The sequence below is a fragment of the Monopterus albus genome, unplaced genomic scaffold (genome assembly GCF_001952655.1).
Source record: "Monopterus albus unplaced genomic scaffold, M_albus_1.0 scaffold117.1, whole genome shotgun sequence".
NCBI lineage: Eukaryota > Metazoa > Chordata > Actinopteri > Synbranchiformes > Synbranchidae > Monopterus > Monopterus albus.
In genome coordinates this window covers 1,643-27,173 of record NW_018127997.1, presented here as the reverse complement: position 1 = coordinate 27,173, position 25,531 = coordinate 1,643, and the positions used below count along the sequence as shown (strand labels likewise).

General features: G+C 39.8%; 3 protein-coding genes across 8 annotated transcripts in view; 1 reads left to right on the top strand and 2 right to left on the bottom strand.

The window, feature by feature from the left end:
• Positions 1-3,832, top strand: part of myocd (myocardin) — a 103,763-nt gene extending 99,931 nt beyond the window's left edge. For 4 of the 6 annotated variants that reach the window (XM_020611758.1, XM_020611761.1, XM_020611757.1 and 1 more), the window contains 2 exons: positions 445-502; positions 703-3,832. In XM_020611758.1, the coding sequence (XP_020467414.1) occupies positions 445-502; positions 703-1,244 (600 nt within the window). In that variant the 3' untranslated portion in view covers positions 1,245-3,832. The remainder of the gene's footprint in view (positions 1-444; positions 503-702) is intronic. The other 2 variants (XM_020611762.1, XM_020611759.1) reach the window with 1 other exon arrangement.
• A 4,437-nt stretch (positions 3,833-8,269) lies between these two features.
• map2k4b (mitogen-activated protein kinase kinase 4b) lies at positions 8,270-22,608 on the bottom strand. Its single transcript, XM_020611715.1, has 13 exons — positions 22,296-22,608; positions 20,784-20,819; positions 18,191-18,223; positions 16,927-17,029; positions 15,604-15,778; positions 14,914-15,033; positions 14,559-14,678; positions 14,407-14,458; positions 12,110-12,237; positions 10,265-10,342; positions 9,974-10,122; positions 9,555-9,600; positions 8,270-8,790 (listed from the first exon to the last, which is right to left on the bottom strand). Exons 1-13 carry the CDS (start codon positions 22,402-22,404, stop codon positions 8,677-8,679), a joined length of 1,263 nt encoding a protein of 420 aa, XP_020467371.1. The 5' UTR covers positions 22,405-22,608; the 3' UTR covers positions 8,270-8,676.
• A 700-nt stretch (positions 22,609-23,308) lies between these two features.
• The window catches only part of adprm (ADP-ribose/CDP-alcohol diphosphatase, manganese-dependent), a 3,742-nt gene continuing 1,519 nt past the window's right edge, over positions 23,309-25,531 (bottom strand). The window contains exons 3-4 of the mRNA XM_020611696.1: positions 25,512-25,525; positions 23,309-24,183 (exon numbers count right to left, since the gene is read on the bottom strand). Of these exons, the coding sequence (XP_020467352.1) occupies positions 23,870-24,183; positions 25,512-25,525 (328 nt within the window). The 3' untranslated portion in view covers positions 23,309-23,869. The remainder of the gene's footprint in view (positions 24,184-25,511; positions 25,526-25,531) is intronic.

Sequence of the window (25,531 nt, the reverse complement as noted above, 5' to 3'; positions counted from 1 at the left end):
CCTATCTTCTCTTTTTTGTCTCTTTAAGTCCATTACCTGTAACGCACCTCTGTTATTCATCCCATTGCTTTGTTCACAGCACTAACTTTTCACCCTTTACCAAGTCTGTAGCAGACTGGCGTTTTAGCAGTACAAACATTTTTTGAAGGCAGACATAATTTCTAAAGAATATAGTATTAGTGCTTTTCAATTTGAAAAATAGCTAGTATTACAGTTCTAACCAGTCCAGTTAGGACTGGAGGGTTAGGATGCATACATCTTGCTTTTTGGTCTTAAGCTATAAAACTAGTCTCCAAGACAAGTTTGTATTCCAGAAACTATAGTCTGACTGCTTGAAAGCTTGCATATTTTTCATGTCAAATCCTTCATTATAGCTGTATTGAAGTTTTAATATTTACAGCATTGTTGAATTAATAAAACGTCACTTTTTTATTACCATTACAGCAACTGACCAGAAGTCAGCAGATGGATGAACTTTTGGATGTGCTCATAGAGAGTGGAGGTAAGGTGAAATTCACTGCTAGCAACAAGAAATAAAACTGTAGCTGGCACTCAGCATGCCGATGCGTATGAGTAAATCGACATATAATAAAATCATTACAAGTGCACTGGTGTCACTTGTGAATCGGAGCCGCACTCTGTACATTGGTACAGGTTCCACTACCTGCTGTGACTCTCCCTCCTCTCCTCTTTCTCTTTAAGAGATGCCAGCTAATGCCAGAGAAGAGAGGGAGAGGTCCTCTGTAAGCAAAGTTGTGCCTCACATTACTGTGTCCCCAGGGTGTCCCGGCCTCCTCATCCCAAGGTTTCATCGACACTACGAACACCTGTCCCCTGCTCAGCTCTCTTACGACCACTCGGCCAGTCATGTCACTGGGAGCCACATGGAGACTCTCCTGGGAAGTTCAACTGGTCGAGGAGGGGACGTGGCCCTTCTTAAAATGGCTTCCGAGGATGGGATGGGTCGGGACAAACTTCTGAGCAACAGAGATCTGATGGACACTCCTCTGTCACCCATCGGCACCAAGGTGTCCACCATTCCCGAGGTACAAGGGATGCTCAGCATGACCTTCAGCGAAGCCCCATGGGAATCGATGGAGTGGCTGGACCTGACGCCGCCCAGCTCAGCCACAGCCTTCAGTGTTGCTCCACCCAGTGGCCCCAGCATCTTCAACACAGAGTTCCTGGATGTCACAGACATTAACTTGAACTCTGCTATGGACCTTCACCTGGAGCACTGGTGAAAAGCCACATCACAGCCTATGTGCTGGCTAGAAACAAGCTAGTAATTAGCCATCATACACTGGCTTGAAAGTAGCTGTATGGACCACTAATTATCAGCTCTGACCATACCAAAGAACCAAACTCTGCCCTTACAGTGCCTGACATACAATCTTGTCATAATATAATGTGATGTTATATAAAGTTGACCATTAGCCTATAGCTTTTCAAAAATTTACAGCTAAGTCAGAAGCTGAACTACAGAATTATATTTTGACTTACTTTCTCCACTTCACTGAGTTGAGGTTCTCGTGCTGTCATCATACCTAGAATCCAAAGACGTGAGCTTTGTCTGATTGGACAACAATGCGCACAACTGCCAAAAAAGTATGACAGTGGACACATGAAGGATTTTCTAGATAATGGAAAGACATGATTACAGTGCTTTATACCAACACTTTATGCAGTGTCAGTGTTACACCACCTAGACTTGAAGACACATTTTGACAACCATTGTATACTTTCTGAGTCTGTTTGTATTACTGGAAAAACCAAAGGAATTGCCAGATGAATTGGATTGCTTAGTACAACCTTTTTGTAAATATCACTGGCTGTTTGTACTAACAGAGAATAGTTGACATCTGCATATTTTGTCAGGGGTGTAGGAGAGGACACAAACCACAAATTAGGTGTATTATGTAATCAGTTCATCATTTGATGTAAATATAAAAAAAAACTCACTGTGCACCTCTTGCTTAAAACATTTATCACAATTTGCTTGAGCTTAGGATATGTGTGTAGAAATGGTTGTCATTCCTTTGAAAGTTCTTTTTTATACTAGATCTGTTTATTATTTGGCTTATTTTTCCACAGTATGACATTAGTGTGAGAAATTAGTATCTTTGCTAAACTATTTTTTATCATCTGACAGACTGTGCCTTATTTGCAACATTTTATGACAAAATCTTTTTCCCTTCAATTTTATATTAATTTACTGTCCATGAAAGCTATTGATAGATCTTAATAAAAAGGATCTAATGTAAGTCAGTTTTTCTTTAGCTGCAAATTCAGACAAATATTAATGAAAAGTCCATCCCCACCTCTGTTTTCTCTTCTAAGTACTTTTTTTTTTTACCTAAAGAAATTTACTCCATTTCCAAGCCAATCACGTTTATTTATTTTATGTTTTTATATTTATACTTTATCCAGCATAAAGTATCCTGTATTTATACTGACATTCCTGTCTAATAGATTGGGGCTCTTTTTGATTTACCAGAAAACTCCAGTGCTACCATTTTGACCACAGACATTTCATTGTAAATCACTTCTCTTTAGAAATGTGATGCAAAGTGAAGGAACCACCTCGAAAAGCTTTCTTAAACCACTCTTAGTTAAAAAGTGGAAATGTCCATTATTAGCACTTGTGAATATGAAAATGTAATATATTCTGATCTTTACTGTGAATGCTGCACAAACATGTACCGGGTCCAGCCTAGACACGCAGTAGTTAGCCTAATGTGAGGATTTCAAAACACATTTTAAAGTTTTAGACTTGGCCAGTAATTGTTTGTTTTTCACACAGTAAACCATAAAGGAATAATTTAATATTTTGAGAAATATGTTTATTTGGTTTGTTGCTGAGAGATATGGAGACTGACACCTCATGCTAAACATTAGGGTACAGCCAGTAGCTCGTTAGGTTAGATTACACAAAGATTTTAAATGAGGAAACAATTAGCGCAGCTGTGTCCAAAAGTAACAAAATCTGCTGAACTGCACCTTTAACTTAAAATTCTATTTGATCCATGTCAGCCTTAAGGCCAGTGAGCTCTAGGTCTATCCGCTGTTCACTGTCCTTGACAATGTATTTTCTTGGTTAGCTTATCTGTCACCAGCTCCAACGAAGCTCAACAATTAAATAGTTTAAACCAGCGCATCATCTTCATAAAACTGGAGTGCTGAAAAAGATACTTTTAAAATGTAATAGATTACAGAATACTAATTACTTCTTCCAAGTAATGTAACATTCATTTTAATTACTTTCTGATTACTTTTTTTTTTAAGTAAGATAAAGCTGAAAAGCCATAACATAAATTGTGACCTCACAACAGTACTCAACACTTATTACTGTTACTGTAAAACCTTTATTAAAAGTCTCTCAACCTAACTTCAGTTACATAATACATTACTGTTGAATCTCATAGCCTCCTGAAGTGGCACTAAGCAAAGCCATTTTCTGAAAATATAGTTGAATTTCCAGCACTGAAAAAAGGTTCTTCCCTGGTCACAGCCAGGCTGTATAGAGCAGTGTGCCATGATTTGATTGACAGACAAGGGGTGGTGCAAAGCCAAACCAATCAAAAGCAATGTTCAAAATTTAATGTATGTTGCCAAATGGCCAAATAATGCCATCCTAACCATGATGGCATTATTTGTTTCAACAGCATTGCAGGACTGCATTGTCTGGAAGTATACTAAAATAACACACTCCTGCATTATGACAAAATGCACAGCAACAGAACACATATAAGTTTTTCCCATCCATTATCTATACTGTTTATCCTGAAGAGGGTCGTGGGGGACTGGAGCCAGTCCCAGCTGACATTGGGTGAGAGGCAGGGTCCACCCTTAACAGGTCATCAGTCTATCACAGGGCTGACATGTAGACAAACCACCACACACACTCCTACGGGCACAGGGAGAACATGTAAACCCCACACAGGCATGGGATCGGCCAGTGCTTGAACCCAGGACCTTCCTGCTGTGAAGTGACAGTGCTAACCACTGTTCCACCCCTATAGCTTTTTACCAAAACCGATATAGATGTAACCCCTTTGTAATCACCAATACTTTGATTATCTGTAATTTAATTATTTTTTCACAGTAACTGTAACTGATTACAATTACATTTTGTAATTACACTAACTAATTACATGTAACCAGGTACTCCCCAACACTAATTTTGTTACAAACAGAGCCAGGTTAGCTATTTCTCTCTTAGTCTAGTCTTTATGCTAAGCTGAGTTGGAAATCTAGCTACAGCTTCATTTTTACCAAACAAATGTCAAAACTCTCATGTAACTCTCGGCATGAAAGTGAGTTTAAACATTACTTCCCAAAATGTCAAATTCTTTCTAAGTGCACTGACCAATACATTTCTTTCATTTGCAGTTATGTCCTTTGTAAACTTGGATCTCACTTTGTGTTCTGTTTTGACCAAATAATGCTTTTTTAAAAGTTACTTATGATGCGTTGCACTTGCTAAACGGATTCTACGGTTAAATGTAAGCCATTAATGTCCATCTTAAGACAAAGCTGATATTCTTTACTTTCTGTCCTGTGTTGTTAGAATATCTACTGGCCTTTTACATTTTGTTTTATCTGGATTCATTTTGCAATAAATTTCCTTAATAAAAAAAGAAAAAAATAGAAAAGAAACATCACATCTGACAGAAGCTTCCATGTTGCTTGGCCACTGACTTGCTTTTACTATTGTAAAAACCAGTATTTGCTTGCATCACTGTATACTACAGGTAGAACAGCAATAAACTAATCACAGCAAAATCGTTTCTACAGTTACTTTTTTATTCATGTCCAATTCACAAGAAGCACACAATACAGGGTTTTAATCTTTTCCATGGGAACTTTATTTGTAACCCTTGATAAAGATACAATATAATATTCATTGCCCTTAATATTATCTTATAATCTAATATGAACATTCTTGTAAATTGCAATTTATACAACATGTACCCGGGAGGTTCCTATTCACCAGTGGTTAGTTAGCTTCCTGCAAACCTCCCATGATAGAACAACAGATCTAGAGACTCTGCAGTGAAACAGCACCTCCTGTTGCGTCAAATGAGACTGTGAGCTTTCTCAGGGGTTTGCCCCATCTTGCATTACAGTTAAAGGCTGACAGAATCCTCCTGCTGAGCTGTGGAGAGTGCATCTCCACCGCCTCGTCTGTAATGTTTCACCTTCCCTAGTAAGCCACAAGTATTCAACAAATTTGTCTTTAACGAATAATGCCAAAAGTTGTGGCCATTTTCCAACATGACTAACATCTGTAGAGGCCTCCTCTGATTTTATAGGAAGTTCGGTTTACTCATCATGTACGAATCAGCCTGTTAAAACAGTCGTCTAAAAAATAACCTTGATATTATGAGTTCTCTGTGTTCGATCTTACGCTGTATGAACAGCTGCTAGGGCAGGATATTTTGGCCTCTTTTGCATCCAAAAAAAAAAAAAAAAGCCAAACAATCTGCCTCTACAAGACTCCCAACTTTATTAAAGTACAATACTAAAATCATTTGGAGTGTCCCTTTAATGTAATGAAACTTAATGTAATAAAGCCTATAATGGAGGGAAATACCACAAGTACAATAAAAACCTGTAACAATATCCACAAGTGATGAAAAGAAATTTAAAAGTAGTTTTTCCCCACATTAAACTGTAAGAATAACAATAAGAGTAATACTCCAGCAGACATAAAGTATCATCCAACGGACCTTAAATTATGTGACAACCCCTTCCTCAACTTACTGTATATTCTTCGTTTATTATCGTATAAACTATATCACATTGAATCACATTACATTATTAGTGTTTGCTACGTTGGACTGGATACACTGTAAAATAATTACATTACAGTCTCTACAGTCTCCCAGTGTTGAAGGTCCACCATCCATACAGATCCATACAAGCTGTATGATGTTTGCCCACTAATGTCTATTCTGCGGGTAAGCGACACCGCTTGGTAAATGTGGCTTTCTCAGAGGGAATGGCGGAGGATGACTCTCAGTAGCCTCAAAGTTGCAGCTTGCCCTTCACCTCTCCCAGTATAATAGTATATCAGCGCCAGTGGAGGAAGATAGGTGAGGGACTGTATTTTAGACTATGGAGTTGCATCCATGAATATAACGCATGGTTCAGCGGGAAAACATCCCGTCATCAGTGCAAGCCAGAAAAACATGCCAAGTCACGGAGGAACATGCTAAGTTCATGTGACCTTAGGGGTCAAAGAGCAGTAACTATCCTCCTCTCCTGACAGTTGTGTGGTTGATGGACAGCATGTCAGTTAGCAGCATTTACAGGTATCATTTAGCCAGGACTTTTACATTGTCGTTAGTGTTGTTTGTTTTTGTATGGCAGTATGGTGGATCTGTGATCAGTGTGGATGAGTAGTTGAACTGTACAGTGCTATGACAGGCTGCTGAGGAGCATTAAGGCTCATTCTCAAACTGAAACATACAGACATATTTTCTTTCTGCCCCCCAGGACACAGATGTCACTGCTTGACTTGATCATCTCTCTAAGATCTGAGCCTTAACTGTCAAGCAGGACCTGCCAGGAACAGCAGATTAGATGTACTATATACATACACATTTACATCGAGGGACATAATGTCCTAAAGTAACTTTACATCAGGCAATGTAGCATCGGCTTAGCCCCAGTTTGGTTCTCTCATCTATTATTATTACATGGAAGTCTTAGAAATTAGCACCTTTTTCACCCCAAAAGATAAATCAACAAAAAACGCAGAAGGTTATTTAACACTTCTTCACAGTTTTGAAGTATTTCAAGAATTTGCAAACACTTCTGTCAATATGAATTTTAAAAATATTGTCCACAACACAATTAAAGGTTTTTTTAACCAATGTAGTGTAAAATATTTGAGTTCTTACTCTTTTCTCAGAATTCTGAAACTTTTAATTCCAGATTTCCACCGGATGCGGCTGTGTTGCATTGCTGCATCTGCGATGCAGTCGTCGGTGCTGACTGCTGCCAGTCTAGTAAATGGGTGTGATTCCACCGGGTGCAGCTGCTTTCCGTCTCTAATGCATCCGCACTTATTGGCTAAAGATACAGATCTAATCTATTTTTGATGGATGCCGGGTCTGGGATGCTTCTGACAAGGCTGCACCCACCAATCAGGCACTGTATGGAAAACATACATAATTATAATGAAGGTATTTTTAGCAGCTAAAACACAGCCAAGATCTGTGACCCATGTTTCGGAACGACTTAACATAACCGTTAAATTAAATCTAACCATTAACTGTAGTCTTTGTATGCTCGGGTACAACACAGCAAAGTAGGAAATAAGAACCACCACCATTAAAACAGACTAAAAAGAAGCAATGTAAGTACACAGTCTACTTATTGTACAAGCTCCAAAACAACGGAAAATAGCCTACACATAAAATCAGCACCACAACGAGCCGCTCAGCAGATGCAGACGGTGGAGGAAGAAACCGCACAGACAATGGGACAAAACCACACTGGAGATGGAACGTAATGCAGCCACACCCGGTGGACATGAGATGCAAAAGTCAGCGTTAAAGTCGGAATTCTGAGGAAAATAATATAACTTTACAGTGGCCCTAATCCTCTTCAGTGCTTTCAGGAGATTTGATCAGTTTAATATTTATGGACTCAAATTAACTATAATGCCACTGAAGAACAACTGTATATTTCCAACTAACATCTTTTTTTTGGACTGGGAAATTGGATTGTAATGTCAGACAAGGGTCAATGATTTTTTTGTTTGCTTTTTCCCCAGTTGTGGAGTGTACAGAATATAATCTGCATGGACAGATGCTTTAAGGACTTTGCAAACACCTTTCAATCTGTGCTAAGCATTGTTAAGTGACCTACTGGACTTCTGAAAGCTTGCCAGGGATTTATCTTTTGGAAAACCAGATGTTTAGCGCTTTGACTTGAATGTAATGATAATACATGGAAGGTATGGGCTGGGGCTACTAGTGGATGTGACAGATCTATCTTGTCCCAGTCACATGTCAATACAAACTCTCACAGATTGCATAAAAAAAAATAAAGCCACACTACCATTTTCACGAGCTTTCCAGACGGAAACACTTTTGCATACTCATTCATTTACCATGAGTGAAGGTGCCGGCAGCAAACTGTGTAAAAAGAGTGTGTGCATGTGTGTTTAGACAATAGGTCTCTCAGTATATATCAATGAACACACATATGCATACATACAGTACACAATGTATAATCAAACAGGTGGCTATTTTTGTTCGTATGTCATAAGCATTGCTGTTCAACATTTTATTTGGTAGATTCTGTATTTGTTTACAATGCGTTCAAGTATATATATACACAATATATGTATACTCTATTCATTTTTCCTCACATAAAAAGATGCATTGCTTTTTACTAAGACAATGTTATGTCTTCAAGTTTTTCTGGCTGAAAATGGATGATAATATTTTGGGCGTCACTTTCTTTACATGAGGTGATGGGAGGTGGGAGGCTTTGCTGTTACCTCATTGCACTGGGCAAATTGGACTTTGTTCCTTTGTTCTGGGAACATGTGAATATACAGGTGATTCTACCCAACTCTGGGGGCTAAGATGTCAAAGCGACACATCACAAAGCTTCGTCACCCCCCACCAACCTACCAACCCACCCCGCTTAACTCAGTCAGTCCACATACATAGGAGAGATGGGAGAGGTGGGGATCTGATCAAGGATGCGACATACGTAACTGGCGACGTCCACGAAACGCTCTTCATACATCAGAATGAAGGGATGTTTCTGAGGGAAACATACACAGAACTTTACATAGTCGGTGTTCCAGCTCATTTGAGACACAGTATATCCCAAATCCTCACACAATATATGTTTGTAGCTGTAGCAAAATTGACACTGATTCTTTTTTTTTGCCACTTGGGGACAGCAGAATAAACAAAAAACTAAATCCCATCATGTTATAACCTTATAAATTTCTTACAGCAAAAGGGTTAGCAAACCATTTATACCTTCAGCGTACACTGATTTGGACACCCATTTCTAGGCCCCTGAGACATCCAAGACAAATATTCAGTCTCTCCTTTTAGCTTTGTTTTGGTCACTTCTATTTCTTAAATAAAATATTTTGTTCACTAGCAAATTTAGCTTGCTAGACACCTCAGTATATTTAGCAGCTTATTGCTAAAATGATGTATACAATGGCTAAAATGGTGTACAATAGGTTTCCTGTGCCAGTGAAAACAGCTTCCTCATGCTGCTGCAAACTGAGTTTGATGGTAGGATAACAAAACCAGTGAGCCAGTCTAAGCTCGAAGGCCCCGTAGAGTCGCACCTGCACAAGTGGGTGATAATTCTTATTCTTACTTGATCCACTGACTCTGCATAAACTGTTTAGCTCTTGCAGCACCGTGGCCTTTTTATGACCTTTTTCAACACCAGTCACAGCAACATTAAGATACTCAGAACATGTGCATGTGTTGTAGATCTTTAGTGATCTTTAGTGATGTGGGAAATGCATGTAAAAGCCAAAGGACTGTACGAGAACTTACCAGAAGCTCCTTGTACTTTGGCCTTTTTGATTCATCCTTTGTAAGGCTGAAAAGAAAAGGAGTAAAAACTATCAAACACCATCAGCACTGGGGGGAGGGGCAAGAATTCCATGTTATATGGCCAGAAACAGAAGCAACTGAAACCAACTACTGAACTGTTCAGTTCTGGATGAGTCCCAAGATAATTCTTAAAATTAAACTGACCGTTTTCTATTATCTTTGTTTTATCTATACTGTAAATGCATATTAAAAAGATGAGTAGCTCTGGAAAACGCTAGGAAGTGGATGTTAATTTGTTTTTCTCAGACTACAATTTCCGAGGCCAAATGAGAACTTTAATACTCAGCCATGTGTGCTGTATTTTACACAGAAGCCTCTCATATGTTAGCAGATGTGTGCCTGAATGTTCTGGTGCTTACCATAGGTTGACAAAGTTGATGAACTTGGGGGAGAACTGCCTCTCCTCCGAGTTGCTGAGCTGAGGAGGCTCTCCTTTCACCACTTGTGTCAGCTGATCGAAAACACTATTCCACTTGGGGTACGGAAACCTTCCTGTGGCCAGCTCGTACTGAAAGCAAACACAAACCAGGGGCTTTAAGAGACTGAGTTGATTGATCCCATTGCAGCAAAAGTAGATTCAACCTTACTCAGACACATGGTACAAACAACAAATGTTTCATAGTTCAAGCTGACAAAATTATTAGTCTTACCAGGGTGATTCCCAGACTCCACACATCAGAGCGGACATCATAGCCTTGTCTGGAAGCACTGGGGTCTATCCTTTCAGGCTGAAAACGCACAAATAAAGGCTCTGATACTGAGATACTTCTCTGAGCCCTAGAAGGGCCATTTTTATTTGCCCTGTCCACATAGAGGGCAGAGGTGGAATCTGGCAAAGATGCAGTTTACTGGCATGGAAACTTGAGCCTTGTTTTCCACTTTAAAGGGCCCATGGCATGCTTTTCCTTGTTTTCTGACTTATTTACAATGTTACAATGGTGCATTATCATCTTAGTCATGACCTAAAGCTCAAAAAACGAGGTGTACATATGTTCTAGTATTTCTATGTGTTTTACACGTTTCGCATATGCTCGCTTGCAAACTTTTTTTCTACCAAAATAAAGTATTACATGATAGTTTAAGGATTTCCTTGAATGGTCATAATCTCCAGGACGTTCTGCGTTCATGTGAGCTTGCCTGACATCCACCAGTGCCAATGTAAAAGTGGAATTTTTTGACTGCACCAGGTTTTGTGGATATATTTTCCCTCCTGCTGCTGCACTGTGACAAGAGGATGTGGAGAAAAATACAGCACCTGAGGTTAGTACAACCACATCAAGCTTAAAAGATCCCCTCCAGAGATGTTTTAAGGCATATACAAATACTCTGTTATGAACAGTATATACTTTAACAGAGTTTTCACACAAATGTTGAATAAAACTCAGACAAGGGCCTAAAAACATGTCTGGTCTTTGCCTTTCATTGTAAATTCCAAGATTCATGGCTAGTAAAATATATCCCAATGATCCCAGGCATCAAGCAGTCTCCAGCAGATAGATCAGTGAAATCACTGTGCATTAGGATATGATGACAGGAGGGAAAATTGCAATGTGTCAGTGGGATATGTTTGAATTTCGCTCAGACCCCGACTCTGGTCTGGAGCCTGTTCGTCACCAAATCAGCGATTGGCAGATGCCTGTTAAGTGTAGTTAACATCTTGATTTTGTATAACATTAGCTGTTAGCTTGTGACTGGTGGCTAACACAGCTGTAGTGGTTTTACATTGTTAATATGGAGCCTTAACTGTATAATAGCAGTCTAAATGCGCAGATGTATTTACAGTCTGGCTGAGAGTTTGATAGCATGTCAGTATCGTTTCTCAATCGATCCAAAACATTATCTACAGCATAAAACCAGAAGACTGGGTCAGAGCAATAGACTAAATGTTAGCAGTCAGTTAAGCTACTGCAAACATAGCTTTTAATACCCCAACAATGGTACATGTCTCACCTAAGATAACATTAAACAGTAAATAAATAAACTGTGGAAAGAAGCTCCGGGTCCTGTTTACATCCATAAACTGAACACTCAGGTTTATCTGATCACTGAAAAGTTACTTCTGGCTGCTCTGAGACCAGAGGTTTCAGGTTTCTCACCACACTCCTGAAACCTGCAGATATCTTCAGGTTTGTGGTGTCATAAATTCTGTATGCCTGTCCACCTTTGAACCTTTCAGGGATGCACACTGACACCCGCCCCCTTTAGCAGAAAAATATAAAAACAGCCTGTTAGTGATAAAGTATATACAAACTGTACAGCAGTCAGTATAGTGGATGGCAGGCATTTCTGGGGTTTAAAAACAAGAAAAACAAATTTTGAAAAGAATGGGTCTTTAGGCTAAAACTAAGTCCATCTAATCTAACACTCCTGAAATAAATCCTCCTGCATGAGGGTGACAGCGTTCAGTTTTTGTTCCAACTTTTTCAGAGAGGTGTTGATTCAGCTGTGTACCTTTAAGTGTATAAAAACACTGCTGAAATATGTTCGTTTCTTACCGCCATGTAAGGCCTACAGCCTGCATCTCTGGTCTTGGCTATGGAGTCCACCAGCTGACCGCTGATGCCAAAATCACACAGCTTGATATTACCCTTTCGGTCCATTAGAATGTTGGAAGGTTTGATGTCTACAATGACGGAAAAGGACTCATTCAATGTGAAATTCACTAAATTTGTCTGATTTCAGGTTCTGGATGCAAGTTTTCACAAATTCCAATATGAGCATTTTGATATTGCCAAGGCCTTTTTAAGAGATGTTCACGAAAAACTCAACATTCCAGCAAGGCCACTATTGGGTATAAATACTGATGAAGCAAAATTCACAGACAACATAAAAAACTTACCTCTGTGGATTATTTTCAAGTTTTCTTTTAAGTGGTTCAGTGCTTTAACGGTCTGTTGGAGACAAAGTAAAACACTTCTATCACTTCTGGTCATTTTTTAAAGATGCACTGAAATCAAAAGTGGGGAAGTAAAAAAAGAATCATCTACTAACCGCTAATGTTATTTTGCCTAATATTTCCTCTGGAATGACGTCATCTAATGCACAATATACATATTTGTAGAATTTGTCTAATGAGGTAGACATAAGTTCCATACAAATCCAACAGTCCCCCTGAAACCAAGAGTCATATGTTAGTTTCCTCAGTTAAACTCACTTTACAATAACCTCTACACTTTGTGCTGGAATCTGTAGGGACTGACCATCAAGAAGTTTACAGTGATACTTTACATCTTACTCATAATGACAGATTCCATAATGTGCAACAGTTACAACTAAACACAGATCATTTTAAAATGTAAAGCATGAGCAAACACAAGACTGTGAGGACTGGGAGGGTTTGTCAGACCTCTCTGAAGAGAGCGCCGTAGAACTGAACAATGTAGGGACAGTCACTACTCCTCATCACCACGTCGAGATCCATCAGTAGCTGCTTCTGCTCCTTCTCATCCACAGTGGAGCGAATCCTCTGTGGGACAGTCAAGGCAACAATACATTTACATTTCTGACTTATTCACATGTCCTTGTGAGCGGCTGTGGCTCAGGAGGTAGAGCGGGTCGTTTCCTAACTGGAGGATTAGCGGTTCAATTCCCGGTTTGTCCAGTCAACGTGTCGAGGTGTCCTTGAGCAAGACACTGAACCCCAGTTGCTCCCGGTGATGTCACTGGTGTGTGACGTGTTTGGGAGTGCAAATGGGTGAATGGCCAAGTAGTGTAAAAGCGCTTTGAGTGTGCTGTAAAGCATAGAAAAGTGCTATACAAGTATAAGACCTTTTACCATCCTACTCTGTCTGTTACACCACTATTCAAGGTTCCTGTGATGGATTCAATCCCTCATTAACACTTGTTTTGACAAAGTCATTTTCACTTTGCTGCCAACACAAGGGCAAAATGCAGCTAATAAAATCTCAGTTAATATATATGTCTCACTATATAATGTCAATTTTGAGGGATGTTGGATTGCTTAACCAGCGTGTGGTGATCACAGCCATTGTTGAGACAAGTCCGGTGGCTCAGTAGAAACAGTATGACTCTATTGGATCAGTGTGGGCCCAACTTCTGATAATCAAACTGACTGACCATGACTGATCGGGCAGCTTGTTTCTATTTTTCCAGCTTGTAAAACCAACAACACAACAAAGTGAAGCTTCGAATTGGTGTAAATACAATGTGATCAATCTATGAGTCCCCTGCTGAGGCGAATAAAGCAGATTTACATCATTTACATGCTCTGATAAGGCAAGACAGTTGTTTGGTGACTTACAAGACGCATTAACAATGTCAGTGATGTGTTTCAACACATGATTCTTCTTTTGTCCTGCTAGCTCAGTGAACACTTGGTGCAGAGAACTGGGGAGCCAGAGATTGGTTTGTTTGTTTATTTGTTCATAACATAACTCAAAAAGTAATGATAGGATTGAGGATTAGGGAATCAGCTCATAGCTCTCGAGGAGACAGTCAGCACTAACTTCAGACCAGACCTTGTGTTGTGGTCAGAAGCCTGGCATACTACGTATTTTATCAAGCTTACAGTTCCATGGGAGGCCACTGTAGATACAGCGTATGAGAAGAAGAAACTGAAATGCCCAGAGTTAGCCATGGAGGCAGATGACCATGGCTGGAAAGTTAAAGTCTGCCCCATGGTGGTTGGTTGTACAGGATTTGTAGCCAAGTTAGCTTTCTCTGCTAGGTGAGTTAGGTTATAAAAGGGTGGAGCCTAAGACAGAGACTCAGCAGTTTAGCTGGGGTATAAATACTGATGAAGCAAAATTCACAGACAACATAAAAAACTTACCTCTGTGGATTATTTTCAAGTTTTCTTTTAAGTGGTTCAGTGCTTTAACGGTCTGTTGGAGACAAAGTAAAACACTTCTATCACTTCTGGTCATTTTTTAAAGATGCACTGAAATCAAAAGTGGGGAAGTAAAAAAAGAATCATCTACTAACCGCTAATGTTATTTTGCCTAATATTTCCTCTGGAATGACGTCATCTAATGCACAATATACATATTTGTAGAATTTGTCTAATGAGGTAGACATAAGTTCCATACAAATCCAACAGTCCCCCTGAAACCAAGAGTCATATGTTAGTTTCCTCAGTTAAACTCACTTTCCAATAACATCTACACTTTGTGCTGGAATCTGTAGGGACTGACCATCAAGAAGTTTACAGTGATACTTTACATCTTACTCATAATGACAGATTCCATAATGTGCAACAGTTACAACTAAACACAGATCATTTTAAAATGTAAAGCATGAGCAAACACAAGACTGTGAGGACTGGGAGGGTTTGTCAGACCTCTCTGAAGAGAGCGCCGTAGAACTGAACAATGTAGGGACAGTCACTACTCCTCATCACCACGTCGAGATCCATCAGTAGCTGCTTCTGCTCCTTCTCATCCACAGTGGAGCGAATCCTCTGTGGGACAGTCAAGGCAACAATACATTTACATTTCTGACTTATTCACATGTCCTTGTGAGCGGCTGTGGCTCAGGAGGTGGGGCGGGTCGTTTCCTAACTGGAGGATCAGCGGTTCAATTCCCGGTTTGTCCAGTCAACGTGTCGACGTGTCCTTGAGCAAGACACTGAATCCCCAGTTGCTCCCGGTGATGTCACCGGTGTGTGAGTGTTTGGGAGTGCGAATGGGTGAATGGCCAAGTAGTGTAAAAGCGCTTTGAGTGTGCTGTAAAGCATAGAAAAGTGCTATACAAGTATAAGACCATTTACCATCCTACTCTGTCTGTTACACCACTATTCAAGGTTCCAGTAGAGTGCCAACAGATCTGACATATCTTTAAAAGGTACAGAGGTAAAACTAATAATGATATCAATGTGATTCCACATGCTAGGTAGATTTTCACAGTCAAGGAATCAATAGTATGAGGGTTACATTGTCATGGGACTATTGCGTTTACGTGGAATGGGATTATGGATACATGAGCTGTGTTCTGGATGAGGTAAGGCATGTCTGTTGGTGTAACAGGTCACCTTGACAGCCATGATCTGGCCCGTGGGTTTGTGGACCATCTTGTTGACGGAGCCGTATGCTCCACGACCAATTTCCCCAAGGTCTCTCAGATCCTCAGCAGTGAAGTCACAATGCTGCTCTGGAGAGATCTTCAGTTTCCCTGAAGACTCGATACTGTGTGTCCGCAGGCGCTCTCTGGAGGAGCGTGGAGATGTATAATATAAAGGATAGAGGAAGAGGTCACAGGAAGGGGAAGGAGAGAGACAGAAACAATGTAGAGCCATGAGTAGAATGTGCATTCTAGCTTGTCACAGGTATGGTTAATATTTAATTAGTAATCCCAGAGCTTCTGGCTTTGAAATCTGAGCTTTCTTATTTAAAGTTACAAAAGGAGGTGAGAATGAAAAGGCGATGCATGTACTAACTTAAACCTAAACACATACGATATCTCTAGCTTGGTAGGCCTGCAGGTTAAAGACTAGATGACCAACCAGTTTCACATTTCACTCACATTTTATTAGATGGGTTATTTTCAGTTTCTCACTAATGCTGGGTGAAAACTAACTTGTTGGACATCAGCTGTGTATTAATGTTACCTTATACTGTAGTATTAGTAGGAACAGAGGTCATAGGCTGTTCTTGCTGTGCCTACCAGATAGAGTGGAGCACCATGTTGTAGTATTGAGATGCCTACAAATATTGAACTTGTTCACTGTTACTGCCTTCTTTAGATTTATCCTCATCCTGTCAACACGTTTTATACTGTTGTGATGTTGTATTGGATATTTTAACAACACTATTAATAATTTGTATATAAGGTGGCAACAGTGGTCCCATGGGGGTTTTGTACCCCACTGATTCTGATGATGCAAGTGCACAAAAATGTGCACATATGCTATTATACAGTCCTAACAATTTCCTGCTATTCCAGTGATCAACATTTGATGGCATGTCGAAAAATGAAGCAGTGTGTCAATAAAGCGAAGCAACAAGACTGCTAGTAAGCTAACATGGATGGAGATGTGAAATTGGTCCAAATGAAAAATAAAATCAGCCCTGCAAATGTTTAATGATGAAGAAAATGCATTCATTATGTTTCTTAGACCTCTGTGATCCACAAAATATGCTTTGTTTATTAAAAAGCAAATGGAAACGTAACTCCACAGGGTGCCCTAAGCTACTGGATGCAGCTGTAAAGCATCAAAATCAGTTTCAGTAGTTTGCAACTTGATTGTTCCTTGGACCTGCTGAAAAACAGGACACACTGGTCAAAATGTAATATCTGAGATAAAAACCTGAGAGCATAACTGCAGTGATAGCCCATCCCGACAGTGTCTACTCACATGTGAGGGTTGTGGAAAGATGGAGCTGTTGGATTGAGCGGGAGCCTTGAGGTTGGTTTCACTGGAGGGTTGGCAAAATTCAGCTTCAGAGCTTTACGTTTACCTGACAGGACAAAGAGAGACACAGATCCAGGTTCCCACAACATGCACACACACTGTGGGTTTGACCAACTGGTGCAAACAGAGGATCCACACAGTGTGATAAAATGCCAGTTTTGCCTCCGTAACATCTGTTGTTACATACTTGAGATAAGCTTTTACTGTACTTGTGGAATAAGTAGACATTTATGCCAAACAAAAATTCATATGACTCAAGTATCAGCACATAACGGTGCTTTGGACAATTATAATAGGCCACTAGAGTATAGGATAACTGTGGCATCAACATGAATTAAAGATTTAAGCTACTGAGAACTGTTTTTGTATACAGACTGACCTTTGGGTTATCTCCAGCTCATCTCAAGATTAGAGGAAGCACAAAATGCATTTTGAATTGAAGCAAAGTGCCCACGTATACACGGGTTCCCAATACTCAGATACTGCACCAGTTTTTTTTGGCATTACAGAATACCTTTTCATAAAATATTTATTCAGATTATTTATATTGAAGTTGCTGCATTGGAACCAAAAATACCCTTACTGCAGGATACTGACAATGGGAATCCCTGTCCAAAACATTCCCATTAAGAACGTTGTAAAAATGAGCAGTTCTCTTGTGATATCAAAGTGACCCAACACTTAGAAAGCACTTGATTCAGTAGAATTACACTCAAATTATGTTACAGCTAGGTTGATTCACGGTGAGTGGCCTATGAGTGGCTCTAACATGATGAACCTCTAGAATATACGTAACTGGTATGCAAAGTGCTGGGTTTAAGTGTTGGGTCCTCTTTGCCATGCCCCTGTTCATCCAGTTCTTGAGTGCAAACAGATCCCTTAACCTTTAAACCCTGGTGAAAATTAATCATTCTTGCCCAAAACTGAATTTGTGACAGTTCATAGCAGTGGATAGACTCCCCAACTACCAGAGCACCACACAGGCTGTTCCGATAGTGTACAGTGGCTTCCTTTCATCTGGTTCATCCAATTCAATATGAGCGTGACAAACACATCAAGAATCTGGAGCTGAGTAACAAAGCAGATCAGTCAGTAGGCAGCAGCATGGCTGAGCTGAAAGGCAGTGAGTGAAGGAAACCACTTTAGACTATGGTGTACCCACAAACTGGAGAGGTCAATGTGCTTTGTGTGCGAGTCTATTGCTTACTTTGGGAAACTCCAGACAGGCTTATCTGAAACCCTGAAGTAAAGAAAAAATATTTTACTACATGTTCTTAGGGCTTATTTAAGTGTGACTGGGTCATTAATAACAAGTACCATCCCAGCAAGAATCAGTGCTAAAAGTGGAAAACAGGGCATGTTACTCTGAATATGCTTTAGCTGGCACAGGAAACACCATTATTTTGGTGGGTCTGGGTCAGTGCACTGCCATGCAGCTGTTTGTCTAAGTTGATGAGGTTCCATTGTATTCCCAGCAGAACGAGGAGCAGGTCAATTTGAACAGGTTTAGTCCATAGCCCAATAGCTGGGTGCTTTAGAGTGACTGAATGTTTTGGTTCTTCTCCATCACCCCCTGCAGTCATCACTTCAGTAACATTTCGCATAAATTGTACTGAGGTTTAAACAAAAATAAGTGACACTGAGATCAAAAAGTGGCTTGTGGGATGCCGCTCTTGTTTTATCTGAGCAGTAAGTCACTGTTGACTATTGGTGTGCTGCTGCTGTCCTACTGGCAGTTTATAAACAGTACTGTACATCAGTCATGTTCCACTGGCACAGGCCACTGCTAGTTATTGGTACACTGCTGTAATGTGCCACATAAAAACAGCATGTTATCTGTTCCGCTGACAAGTTCCACTTTTTAATCAGCACATACCATGGAAAAATGGTGGCTTTTGCCATAAAACTGTACTTGAGCATAATCCTGATAGTCTGTCACTGATGCCATGAACACTATCCACCTTATTTCTAATACCATGATATGAACAGATTATTAAATAAACAAGATATAACATGGTTAGAAACCTTTAAAGGTGCTGGCCAGTGGATTTGATCACCTTTGGACAGATGTTCCCAGTCTTTGTGCTAAGTTTAAGTTAGCCAGCTGCAGACAGTAGCTTTGTATTCTATCAAACATGTAACTGTCAGCAAAAAGCAAATAAGTGTAGTTAACAAGATGTGATTATATCTCTGCCTTCTGCTACCAAGAAATTGGAGGGTGACCTGAAAAAAGGCCTCAGACTGCAGCAACGAACTAAGTTAGCTTAGTGTTAGCTATGTGATGTGGTAATGTGAATCTGACTTGGCTCTATGTCTGTTTTTTGATATACAAGTTTCAGCTCCATCTCTTCCTAAACAAATGGAGCCTGAGCTTATTACTATGGGCTGAAAATAAGCTAGTGGCCAGCTACTTATTAGATAGCTGCTGTGACAATTTTTAGCCCTGTACAACTAACATCGTGAGCGTAGCCCTTAACATATTTTGGTTATTAATGCCAGCTGTTTGCCAATGGGGAATTATGTTGATATTTTTGATTTGCACCATCTTACCTCACCGAATTAGTGCATTGGCACAAACCTACAAGGTCCCTCAGATCTTCAAACCAGTTTCTTTTAGAGGTTCCTAGGGCCAGATATAAACGCTGGGGTGATCGTGCTTTTACTGTTGCAGCCCCTAAATTGTGGAACAGTCTACCTTCTAATGTTAGATCAGCTACTGACCTGACTACTTTCAAACCTTGCTTAAAACATACTTATTTGCCTTGGCTTTTAATACACAGTAGGGCCTGATGCATTCATTTTAATCTAATTTATTATATGTGTATCATCTGTGTGTCTGAGTTGTTTTATTTTTGCACTGAATCTATTTTATTTTAGTTATTTATTGTGATTTTATTCTGTCTATGTAAAGTACTTTGGTCAACTGGATGTTGTTTTTAAAGTGCTATATATATAAATTTGATTTGATATTTTTACCATAAGATGTGGAATAAATCCTGGGAACCCCATCGCTGCATATGAGGCATACCATTACTACAGCAATGTGATATGCCTGTAAGAATTGTCATTTGCCAGTAGGGAGTGGCAGCTGCCAGTGGATCATGAATACCAACCTATTTTGAAATGTCATATACTAGGCAAACAGCAGTGGTATGCCAACAGTCAAAGTAGCACAAAACTAAGAATGGGCCTATGGCACTGGTGAAAAGTGGCATACAGCACACACTTGAGACAAACTGTTTATAAGTGGCACACAGCAGTACCATACCATCATCAACAGTGGCATATGCAAAGATGCACTCATTGGCCACTTTATTAGGCACACCTGTACAATTCTATGCCCTTCAATGCAACACTTCCACCTTAACATCTGTATTTCTGAAGCTCAAAATGTTTCAGCTTTTTGTGACATTGTCATAAATGTATAAATTCAATTCTATATTTATTATTGAGGTCATAGTTAAAGGTGGTGTTGTACTGGACTCAATTGTATTCAGAGGTGTTCCTAATATTCTGACCCTCTCATGTATATAGCTGGAGAGGACAAAAATATAGACACACGCTGGTCATTCTAATAGCCTATGGAAACTTGAATAAAACATGCATATAAGGGGGGGAAAGAAATGCAGGTTTCACAAAAAAAGAAAGTAAAATGACATTACAACAACAAAAATGATCAATGGGGTGGATAGGGAATATTTGAAGGAATTCCTATAACAAGATGTGTACTAAACAAACACAATGCAAATAAAAATATCCTCCAACAGCAGATTAAAACCCAGGCAAGTAAGTGTGAATACCTGTTTCGTTTTGACATCTCCAGCAGGTATTGGTTTCTGTAAGGTTTAGATAAAACAATTGATACTAGACATCTGCAACATTTTAAGAAAATACAGCTGCAGACCAATGGATAGGCCAACACGACTGCCAGTTTATATAATGACTTGCGTGAGCGGATACTGCTGTAAAGTTAATTGGCTACCTTGTATTAAGAGCAGCTGTGACTGAAATCGTCGAATAGAAATAGTTAAACATTTCTTAGCTAGATATGGGTTTTGGCCTCGACCAGGCTTGGCTGCTCGTCCGATAATGGTTCAGATTGTGTACAAGTTGCATCGTATCTATCTTAGAAATTTACGCACATCCCGTCACGTTACTGCAGACGAGCTCTTTCAGTACAGTAGTAGTGAAATACTAGGGCGTTTATTTCATGCCATCATATTCTGAAACGAGCTGAAATCTCGACAGAAACAGTATCAACAAAATAGTAAGCAATAAAAGGAACTCGGTGACATTGTCAGACGACTCAAGCACATCAAATGGATTTAAGCAGAAATGTGGGAACGCTGACTTAGCTATATTTAACTGTATCATTTGTATATTTTCTTCCTACAGTCAGCGGTGGCCTGGCTAAGTACAGAGAAGCATTTCAATGTGGACCTTGGTGGTACATGTAGCAGCCAGGTCCTACTCAAACCGGTGGGCAGACATTTATCGAATTAAACGTTAAAAGGTCACACTTTATGGTTTAGGTTTTGTAATTATCAAACTCCAGCATTATGAACCTTACTGTGCCACTACAGGCCTGTATGTTCACTGCTAACCCGCTAGCCTGTAGTTTCAGGGAACAAGCTACGTAAAACTAGGCAAATAAAGCCAGAGCTGTAACGGAACCTGCGCAGTTCATCCTTCAAAATAAAGGCCTAAGTGTTGACAACCGAGCTACTGCACTACAGCCGTAACACCGCTGTATTCAAAACTCTGCATTAACGACAGCAAACTTTCACAGCAGCTGTAGTCTGTGGATAGCATACTTAATAATATTTATGTTTAATGTGTGTAGCTATCATATCATCACTCACAAATGTAATATTGTGCCTGAATACGAAACTGCTTTGTCGGGATGAGTTTGTCAACAAATCCCGAGAAAATGATGAACAACCGTACATGTAGCGTTGACCGTGCTCATTCACAGCCTTGGCTAATTTTCTGCAAAAATACCTTGTCCGTTTTCTAGCATTAATACATTGCTTTGATTTGTCAGTTCAACTCATAACCTTGTATAGCAAAACCAGTCCAAAGTCTGCAGTTTGCATTTACATGAACAGAACGTTCACAAACATGAAGTGTTTGTTTTGATCTACATCTGCTGTGGACTACAATGCGTATTTTATTGTGAAAGTTCGCACCGGAAACGGATAACTATGTCTGTCTTAACTATGGTGTTTCAGCTTCTAGGAGGCTTCATGCTATATTTTCCTAACTTCAATGTCTCCAGTTGAAATATGGAATAAAGGCCATTATTGCCAAACCTTGCATGCTGCTGCTCTGTGTCTGCTGGTGAAGTTGGTGCGACGTGGATCCTACGATGCTGCTGTTGCTGGAGCTTGTAGAGTTGCTGTCAGGACTGGGAGTCGCCATTGTGGTGTTAGATTCCGGCAGCAGCACTCTGGCTGCAATGCAGAGAAACTTCGTCCTCTCTACCTCCAGACAGGACACTGCGCCACTTGAACGCAGCAGCTGCACCGCAGCCACGTCTGTGCCGTTGCTGCCTTCACGGTGTGTCAGAAATACAGCCTATCACGAGTTCAAAGCGGAATGTCATGTTTCTAGCGTTTATGCAAATCTGCGTACAGTCTACAAATTACACCTCCCTCTTGATCTCATATTTCTGTGTCCTATTGTATTAGCTCATTCTCTTTTATCCAATGTGATTCAACAAAATACTGAACAGAGCCGTAGACATACTCCTGTAATTTACTGTGTTGCCATAGCTTTGTAACTCCTGGTTTGCATGATTTTTGGTATCTGAATCACCCTGTACTAATGTGTTTTACATTTCACAGTTGTAGTCATGCCACTGTTAGATGTGTGATGATGTCAACAATAATCATGTATAGCATTTGCCATGAAGGTTTGTTCAAATAGTGATTTGACAAAACCAAACTCAAGATTAATCAGAACCATTACCTGCATTTCATAGTCTTGACCAGTGAATGGAGTTTAGTGGCTACACATGTGAGTGTGTCTATCTATTGAGTGTCAACTACCTGTTATTGTATTTCCATACACCACTGAAGACAAAATCCTTGGAAAGATTAGTAAACAGACCTTGAGTTAAGATTCTTAAATCTAGCTTTAACTAATCTCATCCTACAGTTTACAATACTCCCTTTGCTACTATTTATGTTTTAGTTATCTTTGGTCATAATCTTAGTTTTTTGTCCCTACTGTCTTTTTTTTAACCACACAAATCATATAAAATATATTTTATCTTGGCACCACCAGGGTTAAGGGTGATGCCAAAGTCAGGACCCATCAAATCTAAACTCAAATGCACTTTATTTAGCCATTATTTCAGGCAGAATCATACATATTATCACTATGCAATATATAAGTTATACAGAAGTTAGCGATACAATACACTATCAACTTTCTTGCTGCATTGCACCATACAGTGCTTACCAGACAGCACAACAAGAATGTTATGTGCAATAAACATGCAAAAGACAGTAATTCCCAGAGAAAATTAGTTCATTCTGAAACATTCTTGCATCAAAATGCACATTTTATCATTCAACTTCCAGCTTTAAAAAAAGTGTATAAAATAAATATACTTTTGTTGGATTTAAAAAAAACAAAACAAAAAAAAAAAAAAACACAACCATAAGTGCAATACATTTTTTGAGGTAACTGCTCTGCTGAGCCATGTGGACATAACAGACCGCATCTAAAAAAACACTAGTTTCCATTACTTTACAATAATCCTGCTTGCCCTTTAAATATAATTAAAAGAATGGCAAGTAAAGTGATTTCATTACATAACCTGAATAAGAAACTGAAACTAAAACAGAAAATGCCTCTCTAATCGATGACTCTGAACATGTCATACGGTGTCACTTTGGCATCCTGGGAATAGAAACACTCTATCTGGGATTCTCCCGCTCCCTTTTAGCACCATTCTGTCCTCATAGACAGAGACTGTGCCAAAGGCGTTGCTGTTAGGTGGAGTCTCAATCACTCCCTCTAATGTCAGGTGGTGCACTCCTGTATCTTTATCACACCAATATCCACCGTCATGGTCATGTCCAGCTATGAAACACACCACACTGCTGTGGGAGCGTATGATGGCCAGGAGCTCATCGAAGTTCCAGGCAAGGCAGACGGTGTCTGTGGAGAAGGGGTGGATGGGAAGGTGACCTGAGCAAAATAAACAAACAAACTCAATTTTCATTAATCGTTTTGCCTCTAAAATATGAGAACTAGTTTTAAAAAAAAAAAAAAAGACATCCCAAGTTCAATGTTGTGTGCTGGGCACTACTGCCCGCTACACATAATTGTGTTTAAACCAAGCAGCATCCTCTAAGGTGGAGAAATTAAGCCAATGCAGCAGTGTTAAAACCTGCAGTTCCTCAAACTTCCACTTGAGGCTGGCTTCAAAAGGGACTCATTCCCCATAGACTCCCATGTTACAATGCCCAATTTTACAGCAGAAATAAACATATTTACAGCCCGGTACATGAAATGGCTTTGGTCTCTATAGCTATTTACCCCTTCTGTGACAATTTCGGGGGGATCTTTGTATAACTCGCCCGTTTAATTATACTGAGACTAAAAGTCATAAACAATTAAGACCATGGCTGCATTGAGTGACAGAGGGAAAGGTCCCGCCACCTCTGTGCCTGTTTGGATTAGCCAGAGTGAAGACTAACCAACTAATGTCTCCCTCTAATTTTCCACCGTTAAGGGCAAAGTGAAAATCAAAACAAATTCAAGGTTACTCTTTGTCCCTCTTGCACAGTCTGTGAAACTAGGTTATATGTGGCAGCTCAGCAGTAATAACTGGCTCCAGAACTAATAAGGAATATAGAGCCCATAGAGCCTGTGGTTTTCAGTGGCATTGCAGTGACATAATGTTAAGTAAAGAAGTTTACATTTTAGAGATACATACATATGTTTAATGTTGTCTTGTACCAGATGTATCTGCAGTAACACAAGCAAATTATACAGAGGAATGTTTTTTCCCAGTAATATTGATACAGTACTAATGTTCTGGCCACTATCTTACTGTATTCAGTGTTAGATACTTCACACACAGAACGCTATGAGGTAACCATGAGTTGTATGAGACACGAGAGAAATTTCCTGTTACACTCTGATTGCTGAACAACTCCCCACTTTTCTAGTTGTGTTGATGATGTAAATTTGAACAACGTTTCACTAAAATGCTACATGGAATGCAGTGTTATGTCTGACATAAAGCCACACATTCCCATAGGCAATTTAGAGTCTCCAGTCAACCTAAGCTGCATGTGTTTGGACTGTGGGAGGAAGTCGGAGCACCTGGAGAGAACCCACGCAGGCACAGAGAGAACGTGCAAACTGCACACAGAAAGACAGTGGGTCGGCCAGGGCTCGAACCCGGAACTCTGCTGTTGTCAGGCAACCGCACTGATCACCACGCCACCACAAGAATCCAAAATAAATCAGTTAATGTACAATTGCTAAAAATGACAGATTGTACTAACTTATAATGGTGACTCTTTCC